This window comes from Mastomys coucha, unplaced genomic scaffold (assembly GCF_008632895.1).
Source record: "Mastomys coucha isolate ucsf_1 unplaced genomic scaffold, UCSF_Mcou_1 pScaffold16, whole genome shotgun sequence".
NCBI classification, from domain to species: Eukaryota; Metazoa; Chordata; class Mammalia; order Rodentia; family Muridae; genus Mastomys; species Mastomys coucha.
In genome coordinates this window covers 9777313-9794805 of record NW_022196898.1, presented here as the reverse complement: position 1 = coordinate 9794805, position 17493 = coordinate 9777313, and the positions used below count along the sequence as shown (strand labels likewise).

Here is a 17493-nt window from a genome sequence, read left to right as displayed (position 1 = left end):
AAAAAAAAAAAAAGATTACATAGAGTGCTATAAATATTTTTAAACAAACAAAAAAAAAATCAAAACTGGAAAAGCTAGATACTTGGTACAAAAGAACAGGGGAAAAACGGGACTTGGCTGGCCAGAGCAGTAGTGTTAAATGAACCGGGGCCTCCCTAGCGGGGACCCTCTACTAGGCTGGTTCCACAGGAGAGACCTGCTGGGGTCCAGCCTTTAGCCACGGAGCTCCGCTGTCTCTCCCCAGTGTGTTGCCATGGCTCCATGCTCCTTTCTTTCACTACACACTTTGGAGGCTGGCTTTCCCATTCTGGGCTGACAATTTGTGGCACTGCTGCTTTCCAATGGCAATGAGTACAGCAACCTATAACCCTCGGGTGGAACTCAGAGAACAAGCCATCAACATCGCTGAGGTTTTCAAAACATCCGTGTTATGCACATGTTCCTAAATTCAATTTGAGACATTAAAGAAGTGGACTGTAGATTATGAACAATGAACGTGGAAATTCTTGCAGAAAATGCTAACTGGATAAAGAGACTTGGTTTAATTTCTAACATGTCATTTTACGAATTACTTTCATACTCTCTGAGGATGGTATAAAATATCTAAGATCATCTTAACATATACATGAAATCATTCTTTACTCTTTACAGAAAATGTCTTAACATCTTACTGATAAGATTTTCATCCATTGAGTGCTTTACTTTTTTTTCCAAAAAGGAATTGGAAAATTGAATGAAGCAAAATTTTATCTGTATATTGAAATTTATTAATGCATATTAATTATGGATTTAAATGAAAACAAATATGCCATTTCCTATAAGAACACAATGCTGACAGAATTCTAGGAAAGGTGGCCAAGTATATTTAGACAATTCCCCTCTTAAAATTTCACGGCTATGGAGAGTGCACCTGCTTTAAAAGAGAAACCCACATCCTGGTTCCAACACACCAGGCCTTACCAAAGGCTGCTGGGGCTGCATTGCTTGGAGACCAAGGGCCTGACTCTGGGTCTGTGAGGGCTGCTGGGGCTGGGGGGCCTGCTGGGGCTGCTGCATCTAGAAAGAAAGAAAGAGATTATGGTAGCCCCTTAAAATGGTGGGGCTGAGACACATCTGAACAGCCCTCGCTAATATACATTTTATCTCTTCCATTTAAGCAAAACAGTTGGGATAGACTCTCAAAAAATATGTCATTAGGTGACTCTTGCAGTGTCTGAATGTTGTATAGTATACTTATAAAAATATAGGTGGTGTAGCCAACCACACACCTAGGCTGCAGCATATACACTGGATAGCTTATTACTTCTAGGGCCATGGGGAACAAAATGAAATTAAGAGTGAATTAAGGACATGGTAAATGATGCAATTTAGAGACCTAGAAAACACAAGATGCACGAGCCTGCTGCCGATAAAACAGAGCATACTGTTTTATTCTTTCCTTCTAGTGCGGATAACTCAAGCTAGGGCCTCATGCATCCCAGGCACGTGCTCCACTGCTGAGGTACATCTCCAACCACAAAAGGTATTTTAATAAGCAGGAGTATACTCCATAACAACAATATAGACTGTAAGGAATAAGCAGGCACATCGGGGGATGATTCTTTCCTAGTATTAAGCACTTCACACTAACTATAGTGATGCTCTTGTATAAGAGGCAGTAGGATTCGTCTCTTTATAGCACCAACATCCAAACGCAGTTGCATCGTGCTGGGATGATGCTATCGTGATAATGAAGCCCATGGTGTCACAAGGTAAAAGTGCTTTTAAGCTGCATTAAACTCTGAAGGGATCACTGTCACCTTAGCCCACCATGGACAGCCCACACCCGTCACTGTGTGAGGCATGATTGTAACCCTGCATCCTACATCTTTACCTTGCCAAACTTGCTCTTCTTCCTTCAAGTGTTTTAATGACACAAACTTGCTCTTCCAGGAAGCCTTCTCAGACCACCCCGAATCAAAGGTCTCTTCCTTTGGCAGCCAGTGCTTACTGTCCTGGGACATCTTGTACACTTATTGTTTCAGCCTCTTTCACATGCTCTGCCTGTCCACCCACAAGTGACCTATCTCACACTTCCAACTAACACAAGCACCAGTTACTATCTTCCTTATGATATTTGGAGTCCTCATTTTTACCTTTTTTTAATATAAGATATAAACTAGCCCATAGAAAATGTGTAATAAATTACTAACATGAAACACAAAAGCCTGTCCACACTATATTGGCTCAAATCAATAGCTCTTGGAAAGCACATCTAGGTCATAGAAGAAACAGAATGCATATATATATATAAGGTGGGAAGGCAATACAAAATAAAAAATAAAAAATTAGTTTCTCTCAGTAGCCTTTAGTTACTGGTGACCTGACTAGATTTTCATCATATGCATTTTCCCAACTTTGTCTATATACTATTCTCCTTTTAAAGTGAAAATAAACATTTACTTCCAGTTCTGCAATACTTGCAGATGTGTAATCCCAGCAGTGGTGTAGATGTGTGTCAACATGAACAGTGCTGGCTGAATCAGAAGCATTGCAAGAGGAAGCTACCATTCACTTGGTTCTCTGCAAAATCTTTCAAGGGAGATAAACTCAACTTCTCAATTGCTTACATTTTCCTTTATGTCAATAGCCAACCATAAAAAAGAGGAATAAATGTAATTCAGACAAACAAACTAATTACATTTCCTTTCTTTATCTCCCAGGAATCTACTGTTGATAAGAAACAGTGTCAGGGCTCAGGCCAACAGGGGGAAAGTAAGAGGTTCCCTAGTAAGAAAATGATCTATTTGCAACCTTGAAAATGCCCTGGGGAAGCAGAAAGTGGTAAGCAAGCAACCAAGCACCGCTCCTTGGTGATTTAGAAGTAACAAATCTTAAAACAGAGACATTCAAAGAGTTGCCTGAAAAATATCTGCAAACTTGTAAAACAGTGGCTAAAGAACCTACCATTCTCTGTTTTAATAGTTATGTTACTAAAAATTATTAGAAATAATGTCAAACTAGTGCTTTGCTTGAATTGTCTTACTGTATTGTTGGCTTATCTGATGGACAGTTAGAAAGACGCTTTATTATCTTTTCCATTTTATGGATGACAACTTAAGAGTAGATTTGTTTTGTTTTGTTTTGTCTTACCACTTTGGCAATGGCCTCTATACAATGAGGAGGACATTGGTAGGCTACAGTCACCCAAATCAGTTACCATGTGTTATCAATAATGTATCATGACCTTTAAAAAACTAATGGTCACATTACACACTGAAGCTCTGTTCTGCAGAGGGCTGGTCTTCACTTCTCCTTGTTTCCTTGGAGCCTCTCAACTATAATCTTATAGATCACACTAGATTCAGACTTCATCACTTGGGCATATTGATGGTTTAAATTCTTAGGGGAACTATTTTTTTTCCTTCTCTCTATCCAGTGTAAAAGTTGACACACATCTCCCTTAAGTTCCTTTCTGCATCCCCGTCTTTCTTGCCTGTCACCTCATACAGCATATATAGTTCCCTTGTGCATACCCTGCTTGATTAGATTTCACATTTCCTCATGGTTCTGTGTAGGTAAATAAAATAAAGTTGTACCTTATTTTGGACTAGCAATCCCGCCTGCCCGCCTGCCCGCCCGCCTGCCTGCCTGCCTGCTTTTGCTTCTTCCTTCATTATAGTGCTGGGGATTAGCCCAGGGCTGTGTGCATTCTGGGAAGGTGCTTTACCAATGGCCTATATCCCCCATCCACAATAATACTGGAATAAATTAGACACACGAATGAGCTAAAGGGAGAAACTGTTTACCTAGAAGACTCAAGTATTTATATCAAATGAACATACCATCACCTTCTGGATTCCCACACAGAGCCCTCCAAACTGTAATCTCTGCTTCTCCATCTCCACAGTTTAAGTAGAATAGAAGTGTGTGTAGAAATCATAGCGTTATGAGAATCAAAGAGATGACTGAAAGCTGCATTTGCTCCTAATTTTTCCTCATGAATATTAAATTTTGTATGCAAATTGTAGGCTCTTAGTCAATTAGCGATCAAGTAAACTGAGGCGCACATTTAAACTAAGACACCCATGTGCCCCTTGAAGCTTTGGGGAAGGGAATGGTTCTGTGCCATGCAGTCTCCTGCCCATGGCCTGGCAGTTACAGAGAAAAGAAAAGTCTCTCTAGATGGAACTACAGTGTACTTGCCAAGGTGCTTAGTGTCAAATACGTAGGGCGCTTTGGAACTGAACGCTTCACTGTAAATGTTCTGCATTACCGGAAGGGATGGCATTGCCCTCACCTCCCTGCCCCCATACCTGGAGGAGTCTCTGCTGCTGTCGAACTTGCTGCTGTCTGGGCCTCATTGGGTCCTGAGGCAGGGGCACCGAGGGGAGGTTGGGATGTGCGGGAGTCAGCACAGCATCAATTCCCCCGCCCACCAGAGGGCTCTGCTGTAGAGCCTGGTGGTTCAGTCTGGCAAAGAATAATGCAACTTGTGTTCAGGAACCAGGCGTACCACGGAAGTCAGTCAGCGCCTCCAGCATTTTACACATATCCACCAAGAAACAGTTCATGTTCAATAATCATGTGTACAATTAAAATTGGAAAAGGCCAGAGGGTCAGATAGCAAATGTGACCGAATGGGAATAAAAAGACAGTAAACATACTACTTTGAGCAAAGTAGCAATCACACAGAAATTACTTCTCAAATAAATCAAATTAGTTGTTAGCAATAAGTGAAGATAAGTTAATTTTTACTTCAGGAAGACTGGGAGTGGAAGGGTTGAACAATCATATATTATCGAGTATCCCTATGAGTCAGTAGTTTTATTATCTAACTTTAAAAATGAACCAGTGGACATAGAGAAATAACTAAGGTCATCCAGAAAAAAAAAATGACACAGGTGAGATTTGAACCCAGAATGTTTTGAGCACTGAAGTTCAAGTTACTGAGCTCTGCTCTGCTACTACTTATTATAAAACATGGTGAGCATAATGCAGGTTTTACAAATTAGCTTACTTCCCACAAATACCACCTACCTTCTAATCTTCAGAGAGTTATTATCCTAAGCAGACATGTCATTGATGGTAATGCATAGGAGCTAAGCTGCTATCCACTATACAATGCACAACTTTACAAACCTAATTCTTCTGGATTATATTGTATATTTTGATAAGCAATAATGATTTTTATCTGTGTCATCCAATGAAATGGCCTTTAGCCACTAGGACTAGTTAGACAGTTATCAGGGTTTAGAAGTAAACAAAAAGGCAAAGGCCCCTTGGTCAAAGCCACAGAATTTCAAGAGAAAGTCCAGCATCTCGTTGAACATGGGGCTCCTGTCAATACTAGGCCTTCACACCAGCACACAGACCGTGAACCGCAAATCTAGCCATGCTGTCATAGCCAACTAATGTGCACTTGAAATGTGACTAATGTGTCTGCAGAAATAAATGTTAAATCAAATTTAATTAATTTAAATTTAGCCATGTGTGGATAGCAGCTACAACAATAAGCAGTATGGACACATCCTAGGAGGAAGGGGTGTGATTAAAACAAGAACCAGAAGAGTTGGCAGTGAGTCATCTCTGAGGTGGGAAAAATAGAAACTAAGTTATAACAAAACTTTGTGAAGCATCATGTACAGTTAATACTACAACATAAACTGGATCCGATCAGCAAATTCTAGTAAGTCGCTGCTAACAATGATCGATAGTTTCTCAGACACTTTTAATAAAAAACCCTTTTGGGGGAAAAAAAAGCAGAAAGATCACTAGCACTAACACACGGGTATCATCTGAAAAAATCTTACATAGTACACATGGAAGAAGTGAGTCAAAACCGCAGTGTTCTGGAATGAAAGAATCTGGAACTTCTACTGCATGTTGGTTAAAAAAAAAAAAAAAAAACCAAAAAAACCAAAAAGATCCGAGATGTCAGGACGCAAATATAGGAGCTCAAAAACCATTACAATATCAAACGCTTGGAAGGAGAATAACAATCCCAGGGCTGAGAGGGTTTACTATTGCAATTACTTCAACAGGTATCACCTCTGAGAGCCAGCTACGGGCTGCAGGTACGGGGAGGCCTGCTGCTGCACGTAGCCACTTGGCTGCTGCTGAAGCTGCCGGAGTCTTTCCATCAGTGCTGGGCTGGAATGTGCAGCCGGATAGGCCCTGGAGTTGTAGCTGGGGGAAAGGACCACCCCACCAGGCTGCTGCTGAGCTGCCTGTTGCAAAGGCATCTGTGTTCCATACATTGTGTAGCCCTGCGGCATGGTCTGCAGGAAGGCACAAAGGAAAATGTCAGTGCTCCAGTTAGCACCCATATTCCCATCACTAAGAAACGTGAGGCAAAGATAAGCCCAGGAGGTCCGACCTGAAACTCATTGTTCTCAAAGGCTGGGACGACTCAACATATGAGGATGCCTACTCTTGCAAGAGAGAAGTCTAACCAGACACTTATAGAATAGACTGGTTGGATAACAATTCTACAGACGTCTCTAGTTCAAAATGAGTGGATATCCATTTGCTTTCTAAGTTGAGCTGACTATTTACGGGCTAGAAAGGGCACCTTTGTGCATAGAAATAACCAGCGAAGCATCCACACGTTCCATGCCTAGATTCAACAAAACCAAAACAATGTCAGTATCAGCTCCAAAGTGGGACAAGCAAGGAGCCACGCCCAGTGAACATCAATTGACAAGGTATACTTTCCCATTAATACAAGAACTTATTTCTCTAAACCTTGATACCTTATGTAAATGACAAACATGGAGTTTTCTGGATCACAAGATACAATTCTCTGAACAAAATGCTGCCTGTTCACTGGATTCCCCCAAACACTACATATTAAAGCAGTGTTAGAACCCTGACTCTAGAGACAGACTAAAATGCAGAAGCAGCCTACAGGAACCCAGACTCAGGATCTATGTAAGACAAACAGGGCACTCCTTTCAGCTTTATACAAGGAATGAAGAGCCAGCCCCAACACAAATCTTATCAAAGTATCAGGTCTTTTTTGAATAAAAAGAAAGGAGTAAGGGTGTAAGGATGCAGAAATAATAAAACTACTAAAGAGTTTGGGCAAAGGGAGAATAAAGGATTATTTTATTTTATTTTATTTTATCTTATTTCAGACAGGGTATCTCTGTATAGCTTTGGCTGTTCTGGAATTTGTTCTGTAGACCAGATAGATGGTCTTGAACTCATAGAGTTCCACCTGCCTCTGCCTCCCAAGTGCTGGCACTAATGGTATGTAGCACCAACACCTGGCAAAAATCTACACTTTTTAAAGGTAAGTGCACCATTTGTTGAGCATTTATTGTGTATGTGACAGTATGTTAATTCCATAGATTTCCTTGAATCTCACATCTTTCCTCTTGCCCTTACAGAAAAGGAAGCTAGACCACAGAGTAACGTGCATGTCATCTAGCTACTAAGTCAACAACACCGGTGCTGTGACTTGACTCAATGGCCCATTATCCTGTCCTTCTACCATGATTCCTCATGGAAGTTACCTTTGAATATGAAAATTTCTATAACGTTGTACCATTAAATATTATATCATAAATAACTGAGATGACTCAACATTTTAATTAATTGATTGGTTGACTGATTTTGAGATGCGGTCTCAACTACATAATCTTGACTGGCCTTGATCCTCCTGCCTCTGCCTCTTGGGTACATATTACAGGTGTGTGCCACCACCTTGGATCAATGGCTTCAATATGTATCAGCAGCAGAAGAGAAGTCTGAACTAATTTCCATTTCTAATCTAAGAATTTCCTGATCAATCCTGGGACCTACTCAACAATTACTGTTCTCCGAAATCATGGAAGTGGAAATAACTAAGTTCTAAATCTAGTTGAGAAGCAGTTTCCTTGATCTCCTCCTCCGAATAAATAGTGTTAAACATCAAGGAATCCTTTGCTTCAAAACAGTGTGGGTACCTGTGCTTGTTGCAGCCCTGGATACTGAGGGAGCTGAGGGGAGGGCCGTGCTTGTGCAGTAAAGAGAGCAGCCTGGTCCCCTGGCTGGCCCTGGAAAACAAAATCAGGACAGACTCTGTAACTGAAAGCGCTGGAGTTGAGCTTCTGAATACAGAACTTACAGATTTCAGACTGTTCGGTGAAGAGAGCTTCAGACTGTGTTCTAAATGTCACCACCAGTAACAAACATAAATTTATGCCTAACCCCTCTCAGCAAAGAGTTTCTTAAATGACGCTCCAGGAGAGCACACATGCTTCTCTGGGTACGGGGGAACCTCTTAATTGTGGCTCTCCAGTCACAGGCACTACCCAGCACCTGTGCAGAAGGAGAAAAAGACACATGGCATATTCTCGTCACATGTGAAATTCCTACGGCTTCTTAATGAAGCTTTATCATCATGATCTGAAAACTGCGCATACTGTTTCCTGAGGAAATTTTAATACCTTGTAAGGCTCTATAATGAGGTACATTCAATAAAATTTCTAAGCTAATAGCAAATATAATTCTAGCCAATGACATGTAGAATAGAAGCAGTTAATAATTTTTTTTACCAGCCTTAATTTAATACGCTTTGGCTTTAGAACACAAATCAAAATGATAGCTATTTATGATCTTCGTATACTGCTTACTGGGAGTTATTTTATGGAAGCTTGCAGTGCTAATCACAGAGGGGAAAAGCGTAGCTTCTCAGCGTTCCTACATTTCCCCAAGACTTCATTACGAGGGTGAAATAAGTTCAATGTGTAATTATTTTACTACCGTCTCACACTTAAAACGTGCTAGATTATAGTTGCATGAAATCGTTTTAGAGTGCTTTGGAAAAACTAAATACATGTCTAACAAAGAAAGGGGATGAGTGTTTAGTTTAGGTAGGAGAATGCCAATACCAACCACAGTAAGAATGCAACATGTGCCAAGTCTGGGCTGCTACAAAGTCATGGCCTAAACTCCGGAGATCGGAGTCCAAAGTCAGAGTGTCCCCACCCAGAACAGATACTTCCAAGCATGATAGCACTTAAACATTCATGGGAGCTTATTCTTTAAGGATTATAGTGACTTAAAATAAGCCCATAACAAAACTGAAGAAAAATTCTCTTTGCAGTTGTAATGAGATACTGAAACCACATGTATTATCCATCAAATGCATGGTCTTCTGACCTCTCCATGAAAATTAGTAGACGGCCAACAGAATATGGCCTCAATGACATTTTTTTTGGCAGTTCCTTGTCTCATAATATAGTGTCAGGGCTTTATAAAATTTACTTTCTTTTACTTTCTTTACTTATGTTTGCCCTACGGGTCCTTTGTTTGTATATAATGGCTTTTGCCTTTATGTTTCTGTGTTATGCGAAGGAGGGGGTCTCTGTGACTACATCTCTCTCTTGTACCTTTTCTTAGGCTTTCTTCCTTCTCTTTGTTTGCTTCTGTTCTATTTTATTATACTTTATTTAATTATTACCCCTTAGATACCTGTGCATTTACTAAAGAGAGACAGAATAGGGTTAGCTCCAGACAGGAAAAGAGATAAGGAGGAACTACACAGATAAAGGAGAGGAAAAATCATATCATAATGTATTGTGGGAAAGAATCCATTTACATAAAAGGAAAAAGAGAGAGAGAGAGAGAGAGAGAGAGAGAGACAGAGAGACAGAGAGAGAGAGACAGAGAGAGGGAGCGAGGGAGAGGGAGAGTGATTCACTTATGAGTTAAATATATCCAGACTTAGTGACTTCTAGAGTAAGGTACTAAGAAGATATTCTCATTGATCCCTTAAGTACAACTCTGTCATCACATGGTTGGAACTAAGAACCATCATCCAGATTTCCATTTGGGTGTCATGAGAGTCTAATTTATCTTCTCCACATTACAAATAGTTCTTAGCCCTCAAAAGTCAAGGCTGAGGAACTGTTTTGACATTATGACTATGTAAGGTCTCTGAAATGGTGCTTTTGTGTGGGATAAACACACAAATATTATCATGTTTGCAGATTGAAAGAACAGATAGCTAGCACATGTAAGTTAGAATCCTAGGAATGCCAGCTGACCATACCCAGGCCATTTGAAGTCAGAAGGAAATAAGATGCTTGCACTGCTACACACATAAGACATAGTTAATGCTTTACTCTTGCTCTGAATACTAAAAATCATCCTATGACTCATGGGATGGTTCTGAAAATTATAGTACTAACAACATTTATCTCAGTCATTGAATGACATGCTTGTTGGCAAATAGTAGTAGACATTATGAAAATTTGAGAGACATAAACTATAAATTACTTTCTATATAAAATAATTACAAAATAACTCACATAATGGTTTTATAAACTTTATAAGAACCATGGGGAGGACTAGAAATGGCTTCATGCTTGAGAGCACTTCCAGATACCCCAGTTCAATTCCCAGCATGCACCTGGCAACTCAAAACTGTCTATAATTCCTGTTCTAGGGGATTTGATACACTCACACAGACAGACATAGCCCAAATACCAATTTACATAAAATCAAAAAATAATAATAAAAGCATGGAGAATAATTTGTTTGATATTCTGAGATTCATGCCAATCATTATTACCTAAAGATGAGCTAGTCATATGTGAATATATTGTGTTCAATCCCCCATATCTAAGTTCAACAGAGGTCTATATATGCTCCCTGAGAAAAGAACATCCCAGGTTAGTCAGTGCTCCCAAAAAGTTTTTGAATAGCTTTGGCAACATACTGACTATCCTAGAAGGGAAATACCTTAATCACTCTCCTAAAACCGATTTCTGTTTTTCTTCCTTCCTTATTTTTTTTTCCAAGAATAATGGTAGGAGGCTGGAAAGATGGCACAGTGGCTAAAAGGTCCTAAGTTCAGTTCCCAACAACTACATGGTAGCTCATAACCATCTAGAGTGTGATCTGATGCCCTCTTCTGGAATGCAGATAGAGTACTCATATACATAAAATAAATAAATGTTAAAAAAAAAAAGAATGCCAGGAACATATTATATTCAGTTTGTAAAAAAGCAGTGGAATAGTTTTAACTTGAAAGATTTCACAAGTGCTAAGCAAGAACCACAAAGCCTCTTAAGAAGTTACAGACAGAGACTTAGTAAAGATGATAATGTAGTAGGAATTGTTTTACCTGGATTAAGCTGGGACTATGGATAACCTAAACCACAGAGGACCTGGACCACAAGAACTGAGTGACAATATGGCCACCAAACTGGAACATCTGATGTCTCAGTTTCTTTCCCTGTTTACAGAAATTCCTTGAGATAATAAAAAATCCTGATAAAAGCAACTTAAGGGAGACAGGATTTATGTCTGGTTCAGAGTTCCAGATAAAGTTCATTGTGGTAGAAACCCTGGGTTCTTCAAGCATCTGGTCACATTATATCCACTTAGAGGAAGAGAGTGATGAATGTAGGCATGCTTTCTCCACTATTACAGAGACCAGAACCTCATGGTTCAATATCCCAGCTCAGGGAATGGTCCCACCCAATTACAATTGGTCTTCCCATCTAGTTAACATAATCAAGATAATTCCCCCACAGGGCCCAGAGGACCATCTCCTACTGATTCCAGTATTTGTCAAGTTGACAATAACAATAAGCACTATATTTGGCTACTATGTTTAAGTTTTATTACCAGAAAATATTGTAAGCATCATAAAATTTATTTTTAATCAATTCCCAGCACTGCACCTAGCATATAGTAAGAGAGCCATAATGCCTGTTGAGGAAAACTAAAGTTTAAAAATCCAGAGTAAAGCTGGGATTTTATCTTAGCACAAACTAATTTACCAAGTCTTTTTTGTTTTTTGTTTTTTGTTTTTTCGAGACAGAGTTTCTCTGTATAGCCCTGGCTGTCCAGGAACTCACTCTGTAGACCAGGCTGTCCTCAAACTCAGAAATCCACCTGCCTCTGCCTCCCAAGTGCTGGGATTAAAGGCATGAGCCAACATAACCTGGCTTACTAAGTCCTTTCTAATTGTCTTAATTTTCAGTGCCATCTGTTGTTAAAATATACTGAAAAACTCATATCTGGGGCTTGAGATAAAGCTCTGGAGTTGAGTCCTTTGAATGAGCCCTACTGAATGAGTAAATGCTTGATAAAGCAGAAACAAACATGGCCCTATGGGTTAGGTCTGTAGAAGATTCACCAAAACTTCACCTGGCCTGGTGCATGGGTTTCAAACAGTCAATCTTTTTTTTTAACCTAAGATACTTCCTTTCAATTTAAAAATAAACAGTAAGAGAGAGAATGATTCCTATGAAGGATGGAAAGAGAGTTCAGACCAACACAGCTTCTTTAGGAGTTTCTAGAAAGTGAAATGTAATAAAACATGAGGGATTTATGTTTTGTTTATAAAAACAAGGCTGAGGAAAAGTACATACAAATTAGGACAGTGGCTCAGGAAACAGTGAGGAGATCAACTTGCGTGACCATCAGACTGCTCCTGCTAACTATGCATCACTGTCAAAGCACACAAAAAGTTAGTGTCTGAGATACATATAGATTCATTTGTTTTCTCTATGTGCAGAATGAATGTGTGTGTGTGTGTGTGTGTGTGTGTGTGTGTAAAATAAAACAACCCAATTAAGGAACAGGATACAGATCTAAACAGAGTTCTCAAAAGATGAAATGCAAATTGCAGAGAAACACTTAAAAAAGAAATATTCAACATCCTTAGTCATCAAGGAAATCAAATCAAACCATCTTTTGGCAGTCAAAATGGCTAAGGTCAATAAAACTAATGACAGCCATGCGTTGAAGATGTGGAGTAAGGGGAACGCTCATTCATTGCTAGTGGAAGTGGAAACTTGTACAGTTACTACGGAAATCAGTATGCCGATTCTTCAGAAAGCTGCAAAGATCTATCTCAAGATCTAGCTGTATTGGCTTTTGGTTCAAAGGACTAAGAACCAAGGATCCAAAGGTCTCTGCATCCTGGTACTCAAGACACTTTCTCAACCATGTTCATTGCTCCTATATTTATAACAACCAGAAATTTAAATCAGCTTAGATAAATACAAACTGATGAAGGGATAAAGAAAATGTCATATATCTACACAATGTAACATTATTAATCTGTTAAAAATAGCAACAATAACAGACAAAAACCACAAAACAAAACAAAAACCAAACAAAAAAAAATCTAAAACCCTGAAATCCAAAAATTTGTTAAGTAAATGAATGGAGCTTGAAAAAATATCATCCAAGTGAGGTAACCGTAAACCCAAAAGATAAATATGGTATATACTCCAGTATATGTGGATGTTAGTTGTCAGATCTTCCATAAAAAAATCACAGAACCACAGAGGTTTAAGTATACAGTAAGGGACTAGGGTGTAGGGAAGGTTCTGCCTAGGAAAAAGAATAAAAAGATAATTATGGATAAACAGGGTTGGGTAGAGGGAAAAGTGGGAGGATCAAATGGGAAGGGGGAAGGGAGAGGAGGTGAGGAAGGAGATATGGGGAGGGACATAAAAGGACTATTTGAAGGGGGCCTAATACAGTAAAAGCTTCATAAAATACATAGATATAAGAACACGATCTAAATAAGATAGCCAAGTAATCAGGGAGGAGCCCCAGTTAGACATATCTCATCACTGAATGACAGACCAGTACCAGGAATAGGGCACACCTAATTGAGTTTTTATCTAAAGGGAACGCCCATCCAACTCAGGTCATTGATACTAGTTTCTCTTCCCAAAACTGGATGTCTCCATTAAATCCTTGCCCTTAGGTCTCAGGGAACCCCCAGAAGAGGAGCAGAAAGATTTTAAGTGCCAAAGAAGATATGGGACACCAGAGAAACAAGGCCTTCTAAACACAGCAGGACGGTGCACATATGAACTCATAGAGGGAGACACCACACACATGACCTGCATGGGCCTGTGCAAACTGTAGTCCCAGCTGGTAAGAAGTGGACATAAACCTCTATACAGTACCCAGAAACTATCTCCAATTGGAACAACTCACAAATGAAAATTGGATCTCTCTAAAGGAGTCTCACTGGATATAGAAACTATTCTGGCTTGGTTTGATTTGGTTTGGTTTGGGTTTTCAGATCAGGGGTTCTCTGTGTTGCCCTGCCTAGCAATATATGGCCAACACAAAATGAATTCAGTGCCATCTTTGGGGAGGCTTTGTTTTAAAATGTTTTGTGGGGGCATTCTTCTTTAATTTTACAAGTCGTCTGTGTATATATTACGGCTTTCAGGGTTTTGTTTTAAGGGGATTCCTGTGTATACAGAGGTGTGTTTCTTGTGCTTTTTCTTTGGCTTTTTCTTTTGTCTTTTTGTTATTTTGCCCTGTTCTGGTTTGTTTGTTTGTTTGTTTCCTAAAAAGAAATAGAAAGGGTGTGGATTCAGATGGGAGGGGAGCAGAAGAATCTTGGAGGAGTTGGGGAAGGGAAACCATAATCAGAATACATTGTATGAAAAAAATATATTTTCTTTTCTTTTTTTTTTTTTTTTTTTTTTTTGGTTTTCGAGACAGGGTTTCTCTGTATAGCCCTGGCTGTCCTGGAACTCACTCTGTAGACCAGGCTGGCCTCGAACTCAGAAATCCGCCTGCCTCTGCCTCCCAAGTGCTGGGATTAAAGGTGTGCGCCACCACTGCCTGGCTAATCTATTTTCAATGAAAGAAAAATAAAGGAAAAAAATTGAAATACTACTACTACTACTACTACTACTACTACTACTACTACTACTGTTCTACTAATAGCTGTAATATAAGTCAGTACTGTAATGAATTGCATAGCAAAAACAGTTTTACATAAGACTGATTTGGAAGTTACTAAGTATCCATGGCTGTAATAACATGCATTAAATAAAGCAAAAGTTATGGTCATCACAGCAGGCTCTTCTGTACTGACCACAGAAAATAGACCCAGAGAAATACTACAAGGTCCTAGTGACAAATTACACACATGCACTGTTTTTAGAAAGCCTTCACTTGCAATAGAACTTGACTAACATCAATTGATACCAGCACTAACTGCTAAAACTGCCTGATTCATTCCAAAGTAAACAAACCACAAATATGCACCTTGTCTACAACATAGTCTATTAACATGCCTGGACATCGTAGACATAAGTATTTGAATATAGTCATCAAATCCATAAAATAGGAGAGTAATGAAACACAGGAGGAGAGAAAATATAAAAATTTCCATTTGTTTAAATGAATATAAAAATCAAAGTATCTCTTTTGACTTTAAACAAAATATTATATAGGTTGTAATACCTTTCCCCCCCCAAAAAAACTGAGTTGAACAATTGGAAAATGATCCTTGCCAATTATTTCCTTTCATACAACATTAGCAATGTGACAATAATAATGTTTACTTCAAGCTTTTAATGAATAAAATCCTTACATGTTTGATTCCTCATGAGCATAAAACTTCAAGAAAAATTAAGAGTTCAGAAGCATTTCTAAACCCTGCTTTACTAAGACAACTACTAGAGAAACTTCCTAAGCAGCAAGCAGGCAATGAGCCAAATATTTTTGAAGTTGGAATATGCAGATTAAGGTATTGCAGCAGTATATAACATTACCATCAAAATGCAATGAAACAAGTTGACTTACACACATATGTATTGATTCTCTCTTACATTTCATGGACTTACATTGTAGGAGGGCTACCTGGTGCAGAAACCTAACAGTAATTGAATGCAGAACATCCATTCTTGGCTACCTCAGGCAAAGCAAAGGAGATGAGGTCTTATAACATGTACTCTCAAAACCTATGCTCAGAAACCAAACCAAAACATCAAAATAGATTCTCCATCCTGGAAAGGAAACGGAGGTGATGCATTTCGTTAGGAATCTGGAAACAAGTACTGAGTGGAAGTGGTAACACAGTTATTGCATAGCCACAGGTCCACTCTCTCACATCAGCTGACAAATCAAGCCACACATCCCTCCAGAAACAATGTAAATCACCACAGGGAGGAGCAAGAGCTCGAGAATAGAAAGATTTGGAACTAGGATCGGAGTGGAGTTACACCTGTTGTCTATGAGCCTGTGCGTGCTTAGAATTTCTATACCATAAATACATGAAAAATACAGCAGCTACCTTCATAACAACGTTTCCTTTCTTTGCACATTATCCCAACCTTTTACCCTCTCCCATTAACAAATACGCTATGTTCATTTTCCTCTAGGCTAGATCTTGGCACAGGCCAACTGTTCTATGCCAATGTTACCATTCAGCAAAAACACAATATATTAGTAAGTAAACCCCACCCAAATGCCATGTACATGTCTTCTACCAAAGGATGTCATGAATGTGTTTACATACTCTGTACTGAGTCAGTTGGTTCCCCTTCCTGAGTTCATGACTGTACAGTGATGTTCCTAAGTGACACTGTGTGAAAACATTGAAGGTAAATATAAAAAAATTCAAGAATTCTTCAGTAAGACTCTTTTGACTAACTTTAACAAAAGACCAAGATTTAAAGTATGCTCAGTTCATGAGTTCTGGACAGTTATCCAACAGAAAACATGAATGACAAAGTACTTTAAAACTGCCTAAATTTGGGCTGGAGAGGTGGCTCAGTGGGTAAGAGCACTTGGCTGCTCTTCCGGAGGTCCTGAGTTCAATTCCCAGCAACCACATGGTGGCTCACAACCATCTGTAATGGGATCCAATGCCCTCTTCTGGAGTATCTGAAGACATCGAACAGTGTACTCATATACATAAAAATAAATAAATGAAAATGCCTAAATTTCATATCAGGAAAAATATAAGGCATCTCAGAAATCAGCAACAAAAATAATAATTTATAGAACAATAAAGTACATGTGTGACATTACTTATATACTCCATTGATCTGTAGAATAATCCAGGACAATAATCACTTTGACGGAGTCAAGCTATACGATAAAAGCATCAAATGTTCAGTTTCAGGGTAGTGATTGCCTCTTAATAGAAAGGGAAGGCGATGAGAAGAAATAAATACAAGATCTCAGCCAGGCAGTGGTGGAGCACGCCTTTAATCCCAGCACTTTGGGGGCAGAGGCAGGCGGATTTCTGAGTTTGAGGCCAGCCTGGTCTACAGAGTGAGTTCCAGGACAGCCAGGGCTACACAGAGAAACCCTGTCTTGAAAAAACAAACAAAAATAAAAAACAACCCCCCCAAAACAACAACCCCCCCCCAAACAACAACAACAACAAAACAAGATCTCCAGTCACATATATAAAGTTTAGTCTTCAACAAAACAAGCATAAGAAAAAAGCCAGGATGGAGGGACACTTATTTAGTAAATCAACATGAGGAGAGAAGGGGGCACTTTCATTTCTCTCTCAACAATCTTCTCTTTGTGATCATAAAAGTGAACCATTATTAGTTGTCAGTGTACAGGCAATTCCACTGGCCTGCTCTCAGGGACATCTTAGCATATGATTACACCATCCTGCCTCTGCACTAGAAGTTGTATACCCCAGATAAAAGTGCCACCAACCACCCCAGCCCTCTTCTCTCTGACCCCCCATTCATTGTCTCCCTCCCTCCCTCCCTCCCTCCC

General features: G+C 39.4%; 1 protein-coding gene across 7 annotated transcripts in view; it reads right to left on the bottom strand.

The window, feature by feature from the left end:
* The window catches only part of Med12l (mediator complex subunit 12L), a 329972-nt gene that overhangs the window by 14219 nt on the left and 298260 nt on the right, over positions 1 to 17493 (bottom strand). For all 7 annotated transcript variants that reach the window (XM_031373910.1, XM_031373909.1, XM_031373912.1 and 4 more), the window contains 4 exons: positions 7932 to 8021; positions 6031 to 6260; positions 4296 to 4452; positions 961 to 1056 (listed from right to left, as the gene is read on the bottom strand). In XM_031373910.1, coding sequence (XP_031229770.1) covers positions 961 to 1056; positions 4296 to 4452; positions 6031 to 6260; positions 7932 to 8021 — 573 coding nt within the window. The remainder of the gene's footprint in view (positions 1 to 960; positions 1057 to 4295; positions 4453 to 6030; positions 6261 to 7931; positions 8022 to 17493) is intronic.